Here is a 7,730-nt window from a genome sequence, read left to right on the forward strand (position 1 = left end):
AAAGTTTAAATTAAAGAAAAGTATATATATATATATATATATATAATATTATCAACAGCTGGTATATATATATACCGGCTGCTGATAATCTAGTAATTCTTCAGACGCAACGCGTAATGGGATTTTTAGGATCATTTTAAGTCATAGATTATGTGAAGTTTTTTTTAAAATTATTCTATGGGGCTTGGAAAGTAAAGTACGATAATTAAGACAATAATTTTCAAAAGATGAACTTAAACAACAGAAAATGACGTAAGAATTGAACTAGAATAATTGCATATTATTAAGTATAATATCTCTGAAACGTTTAAAAAATTGTTATTTGATGTAGGGGCGGTTAATGTGCTTGTAAGCGTTATTTCATTCGATGTTATATATATACGTATGGCATATTATTCAGATGACTATGCCATATAATAGTATTCTTATAACAATTTGCATGACAATGACAGTACATTATTTATACGATTATGAGTTAGATATAAGCTTGTAGTTGTTGTAGTTAATTTACGTCGCACTAGAGCTGTACAATGGGCTATTGGCGACGGTCTGGGAAACATCCCTGAGGATGATCCGAAGACAAGCCATCACAATTTTGATCCTCTGCAGAGGGGATGGCACCCCTGCTTCGGTAGCCCAACGACCTGCACGCTAAGTCGAGCACTTTACGGTAGAACAGTTTAACGAGGACCAATACCGCACACCCTCGGTCCCTACGCAGACTGATCCAAGTGGTCACCCACCCGCACACTGACCGCAACTAGTGATGCTTGACTTCGGTGATCTGCTCGGAACCGTGTCTTAACGATCAGTTCACTTAGATATATGGAATTATCCACACAATAATTATTTTCTTCAAAGACGTATAGATTTACATTACATATGACATTATCCACAGGTCACGATATTGACTCACCTCCGATGGCTAAAACACATACTGGTTTTAAATCGGGCTCCCAAGTTCCGTCCAATCGACATTTGTAAACATTGATGTGGCCAGGTTGAAGTTTTTGACCAGGTTGGCATTTAACATTGCAGATGGATTCTTCCTTGTTATTCTGACATTCCCACGTGACAGACGCAAGTCGGCCATGGGCATCGCACAGAGAGATAGCTTAAGCACAAAAGAAATGGGTAAAATGTTACGTTTCAAAATAACTCAGAGATTGAAAGTAAACGCTTTGCAGAATAATTTCAGTTTCTTAAGTTTTATGAATTTAATAACGTGTTTAGAGAAATACTTTAATTATTACGAATTACTTAATATTTGCTTGGAATATATATTATTAGTAATTAATGTAAAAAAGTAGAGGCAAATTTTAGTTTATTCTGAATGAAAATTTTCTCTTACCCACTACTTTTCACTAAATGAAAAGATATTTGTTTTTCGAAAATTTTTTTTTAAATCTTTCACTATACCACATTTTAAGAAAAGATGATCCGCAAAAATTTGAAAACAAAAACAACATTAATAAGGAAAATTTATTATTAGGTGAATAGTTTTTCGTCTTATGTATCACTTCTTTTTTTAAAACAATATATCACGGGAAAACTAAAAGTTTTCACCATAAATATTTCGTGCTTTTATCTTAACCACTTTATTTTCGTTCTCGTCAAAATGACGAGCTGACGTTTTGTTCTCTTTCTCGAGTCAGTGATGACTCTGGACTGGAGCGTTTAAAAGTAAAACACCAAAAAATAAAAATAATCTATTTCTTATGACAGGAATCACTTTTATTTCTCCATCTATGCACCAGATGGCATTACAAGAGCATTTGTAACGTGCTTAGAGATAATAACGTTATTTTAAATTAGATGGCTTCCCTTCTTATTTCAAGTTAAAAATTAACCCAAAATATTAAAAATGAATGCATATATTTTATATACACTTAGCTGCATATAATTTTCCTGAATTTAAAAATAAGCAAATTTTTTTACCTTTTATTCAAAATTATGTGAGAAAGATATTGATTTTAAATGAGGAAACATTGAGACCATTCTTTTCCTTGTACGTTGCACTTAAAAACGCCAAAAATACTGTTCATCTCCCGCTTGTTTTAAGAAACGATTGGTAATAAATAATAGAATAGTATTTTTTGAGTTATCACTTATATTTTAGGAACAAATTTTTTCTCCAAAAATAAATTTTTTCACCCAACAAACGTTCCGTTTTATCTTAATTTTCTCTTAGTTTCCTTATGGCAAAATTACAGTCTGACTTAATTTCTAGCTAAAACTAAAAATAAAATATTTATAATTTTTTTTTTAAATTCATCACCATCCAGAATGAAAAATAAATAAATAAAATATTTGTATGGTTCCTCTATATCTTTGTAACATTGTACCTATATTTTTTGATGTTGTAACATACTGAACTTTTAAATAAAATGGTATGTTTTTTATAAATAGTTTTATGATCAGGATCACTACAATAACAATATTTCAAATTTAAATAAAATATATTTTTAATTTCAATGTAATATTTCTTTATATACTTTATTTAGAAATCAATAGTTCTGAAACTTGTAGATCTGATGACTATGAGTTACTTTTATCTTGCGATTTATCATTTCGATAAAATATGCCGTCCATGTTAGATTGTTTTTTTTGCCGAAATTTAACTTGAAATGTAATAAAAGTTACACCAATTATAACAACTTAAAAAACATAAAGCGCAAAAAATATATTTTATTTATTTTAATTCTTTATTTTTATGATTTGAGAATAATAATAAGAATAAATTATTCCATTACTCACGATATTCGCATCTGTCTCCACGATACCCAGTTGGGCAGAGACAGGAGTTGTGGCCCAGACATTTCCCACCGTTCTTACAGTCAGGACTGCATATTGCTGAAATTTAAAAATACCTGTTAGAAAACTATTTTATTTTGGACAGTAACTTTAGTAACTAAATCAGTTCAATCTATGTCAACAAATTTTATTAAGACATCAACATACAAAAAAAAAAAATTATCGACGCGTTCTATTAATTTTACAATGTAACTAAATCCTTAATAAATTTCATAATGTTTCAAAAAAATTTATTGCATTTTATGTATTGTACAAAAACATCATAAATTTGGATATATTTCATAAAACTTTCATACAGGTGAATTTCTGATCTGAAGAATGTATATAAAAAAATCTATATCAACAAAACATTGCATAAATATTTCCAAAATTTTTTAATGATTAATACAGTTTATAATTAATTATTACAAAAAAGCTCGCAATTAAAGAAAAATTTTATAAATTTTGTAAAAACGTCTCAATTAGAAATATATTATAGCCTTTACCAAGCATATTAATCTGGATAAAAAAATTACCATTAAGATGTTTTGGACTGAGTAAATTATTATTATACCTTATAAATATTCTCTTAATTTTTTTCAAATTTTTGTCATCAATGGCGTTAATAATGTTAATAATGTAATAGATTACAGAAAAAAGAAACACTTTTGAAAACGAAAATCTTAATCAACTATGCATTTCATAAAGATTACAAAAACATTTGAATAACCTTTTTATTCAATAAACTTTTCTAAACCCACTCAGTTTAATAAATGTAACAGATTTAACAAGAACATCTCTAATTCAATATATTTTTAAACTTTACAAAAACATCTTTACTTATGCATAAAAATGCTTATGTGAGTAGTTTAAATTTGATAATATGTTTTAGTGATTTTTCAGAAAATAAACCGTGTCACGACTACACGATATAAGGGATCTGAAAATGGGTTAAGGTTAATTCATAAATGGGATTAATTACGACAAAACTATGTAGTAGTTCGAAATTACACGAAGAAAGGACCATCAAAAAGATCACGTAATAGGTTAAGGCTTGGCGAATGATGATAAATTTATATAGAAATTTCCTCGTCAAACAGTTCTATACATTGAATGATAAATTGAGAGCCAAGTTCTACACTGAATGCGTTTTGAAGACGAGAGTTCTTAGTTAAAAGAACAAATATATCATGTGTAATAATCATCCATATGTTGTAAATGGATAATGAAGTGTTGTGTACATATTGCATACGTTGATTCATATGTTGTATTCCATGAAATAAACATAATTAAATTAAAATTCTAGGTTCTTAAAGAAGAAAAATTTTTAATAATCAGTTTTTAAAAGTTAAAAAATGCAAAATCTTTTAAATGTATGTTACGAAAGAATACATTTATACATAATTTGTATTAAAAAAATTCTGTATGACTGTGGTATAAAATTGGCGAGATTTAGAGTCAGACTTTTTGTTGAATAAAATGCTTACCTTTTAACAAAAGTTTAAGTATAGACTTGCCGAATGTGGTAAAATGTAACAGTTCCTACAACTCAGCTTTTTAGTTTTTGCGCTTGAATTTTGAAAGCAAATGATTTTTTTTATTATTCTGATTTTACAATGATGAAAAAAATGTAAGAAATTTTGTTGCCAAATTTTTGATTCAAGCTATCCCATGAAACTATTTTATTTATTTTTACGAGTTGCATACTTTCTGGTCCATAAAAGTTGAAAAATATCTTCTATAAAGAATAAAAAATGAAATTTCTATACAAAAATAAAAATTACATTTCTATATTTGAAATAAATAGTAAATGGAATTTACATATTTTTTAAATAGATTAATCTAAAAATATTACATCACATAATAATTATATTCATATAATTTTTTTCCGTATATGATGCTTGCATTTTTATTTTATTTTTTAATTTAGTAATAACACTTACATGAAGATAATAAGTTTTAAATTTTTGATCAACTTAATTATTATTCATTTCATAAACAGTATTAAAATATTTTAAAATCAAAGAATAATAATTTATTAATTATAAGGTGGGCTTTCAAAGATGTTAAAAGAAGTGTTCTTTCAGTAATTAAGTTTTTTACGCGGCAGTGGCATATTACGTCTTAAATATTTCATGGTCAAAAAATATGGTTACCTTTGAGAAATGTTTAAAATCTGAAATTTTTTAAAATGAAAATTATCTTGTTGACCAAGTATAAAAAATTGTTTTGAAAGAGTAAACATTCCATTCGATTTTCTCAAAGCATAAAATACGCCTGAACGAAAGATAAAAGAGTATCGCCCGGAGGACCCAAATAAAAAAATTCTTTAAAAAAAGGAAAGAAAAAAAAATTCAATGGATGTGGTGTCTTTTTAACTACGTCGAAGTTTTTTCTTTCTAAAAAAAGAAAACTAAGTCCTAAGAAGAAAAACAGGAATCGATTTCTGCTTTTATCCAAGGTACTTTTATAAAAGCAAACGTAAACACGAAAGGTATATAGGACTTAAAAAAATATTCCATTCCCTTCAAACTATAGTTTGCAACTTTTAATGTCAACCCTTTGACGCAGAAGGTATCCCTTTTATATTTTTTTACTCTAACACTCTGATTACCAGAAAATTATATTTTCTTGTTTTTTAATAATAAAAAACAGTCTAAAAAATCAGTAAAATCTGCAATAAATCAGCCTAAGAAACAGTACTAAAAATATGTTAAATTATAGGACTTATATTTGTACTGAAATATAAAATCTAAAAAAAAAAAGAAGTTTAAAATTTTTTTTCTCATTATTATTAAAAAATTTATCAATAATTTATTTTGTAAATTAAAACAATTTTAATGATGAATATATTTCTCTCTTACATCCAAATAACTGAAAATAAGTACAAAATTGAAAGATGGTTATTTGGTAATGAGCCGTGCTTGATGGATTAAACTTTTAACGTAGAAATAGACACCGGTTCAAGCTTCAGTGGTATTTCATAACCATCAAGTATTAAAATACTAAATATAATATTTTTTCTTTATTTTGACCTAAATTAGTACAAAATAATGAAAAAAGTTTGAAAAAATCTGTTTAAAATAAAAAAAATTCGACTAAAAAGTGTTTAAAAAAAAGCTTTTGACAAATTATTAATAGGAAGATGCATGCAGCATGTAATTGATTAGAAGAATTTCAAATTGATGACAAAATTTTTAGTTCTAATTATAAGTATGATAGTTTATGATTACAATTGTAATCGTAATTATAGCAGATCGTTATTAAAAATATGCACAAACTAATATTTCTCTAGTTTTAGTTTTGATTTTAGACTGTCATGATTATTGCAATTTTGATTATAACCAATTAACAAGTAATAATTCTACGAATACAGTAGTAATAGTTATTACAAATATTTGGGTGATATTAAGCATAAATAATTATGATGATTTAGCAATTAATTAATCATAATTACAATTGCAATTTTGGTTACAAGTAATCATACACGTAGCAGTGATTACAATTAATCATGAATGTACGTAAAATTGATTGCAAATAACTAAGATTGGATGTAGCCATCACTACAAATAATCATTTTGATATATAATTTCGAATTTAAGTGATTAGTATAATTAATTTGATTATAATTTTATTCATAACATAATTATCATTTGGGTGATGTTTTTTTAATCATCAATATTCCAAAATTACATCATTTCAGCTTTTTATTTTCATTAAGTTTCAGCTTTTAATTTCATAGATTTCCCCCTGCTCGCTGGCGCTCACCAACCCCCGAAACTGTTTTCGCAGTTCATTTCGGATTGCTTCGCAATATGCTCGCTTTGCTCGCTCATTGGATACGTTCTTAACGTCTAGTTTTTGTATACCTTTTTGAATACTGAAGTTCCGAAAACTTTTCACTGTAGAAAATTCTAGACCTGTACATTTCAATATTAATTTAAAATTGCAAACAGTTCGCATATTTTTCTTAATCACACTATTCTAAATTTCGGTTGTTGAGAAAAGTAACTGTTGTAAGTTTTGTTTTAAAGTCCTTCCCACCAGAGGGCTGAAGCCATGTGTTGCAAAACAATATGAAATAGTAGTCTGCCACTGAACGCCGGATGTAAAGCATCGGCTTTGATGAAGATAATTTTGTATTTTTAATTCTCTGAAGGGCGCCACCTTAATAATATGGAATTTGTAAAATAAATGCATATATTTTTGATTGTTGATGAAGCCCTTCATTTTGTGTTTTCATCAGTGTTCAGAAGCAGAACAACTATAAGTTTTTTATTTTATAACAAAAATATAAAATGTATAAAAAACAAAGAAAAGAGTAAGAAAATGAGCACAGTCATAGAAAAAGTTAAAATTATAATATAGTATTTGTCAGTTAAAATAAAACTTTTTGTTTAAGTCATTGCTAACAATTCAAATTTCTCCGAGGCAATTCTAAAGTACAAATTAAGGTAGTATTGTTAAGTTGAAACACAATATTTTTAGTTTTGATGTCAACAATACAATTCAATTTTTCACAAAAACGATTGTTTTCATTGTTAAGTTCAATGTCTACAATTCAAACTTTTCTGAGGCAACTCTTAACCTCTAAATATTATTTTTTTTTATGTACACATTTCTGAATGTCAGTTTTCAACCACAAAACAACTGAAAGTCCTCAAATTTAGCATGAAGTTGTAAAATGTAATGAAAGAGGGTCATAGCAATAATGAAAGTAGAAGTAAAGTTAGTACTGTAAAATTAAAACAATATTTTTAATCAATGAGCCGAGTTCTTCAAGAAGCAGTTGTAGAAGTAGGTTCTTTATTTAAAAATTTTTGTAGAATTTCTTTAAGAACAGAATTGTTAATTTGAGCATTTGGTGATACAACACTTTTAGAATTGAAGGATTTGTTACGTCAAGCGCTCAGGTATCATAATTTTGATCTAGTTGC

The 7,730-nt window shown here is 27.2% G+C and overlaps 1 protein-coding gene across 1 annotated transcript in view; it reads right to left on the bottom strand.

Moving 5' to 3' along the window:
• Positions 1-7,730, bottom strand: part of LOC107439698 (uncharacterized) — a 296,584-nt gene that overhangs the window by 203,281 nt on the left and 85,573 nt on the right. Inside the window, exons 34-35 of the mRNA XM_071184208.1 lie at positions 2,758-2,853; positions 917-1,114 (exon numbers count right to left, since the gene is read on the bottom strand). Of these exons, the coding sequence (XP_071040309.1) occupies positions 917-1,114; positions 2,758-2,853 (294 nt within the window). The remainder of the gene's footprint in view (positions 1-916; positions 1,115-2,757; positions 2,854-7,730) is intronic.

This window comes from Parasteatoda tepidariorum, chromosome 8 (assembly GCF_043381705.1).
Source record: "Parasteatoda tepidariorum isolate YZ-2023 chromosome 8, CAS_Ptep_4.0, whole genome shotgun sequence".
NCBI lineage: Eukaryota > Metazoa > Arthropoda > Arachnida > Araneae > Theridiidae > Parasteatoda > Parasteatoda tepidariorum.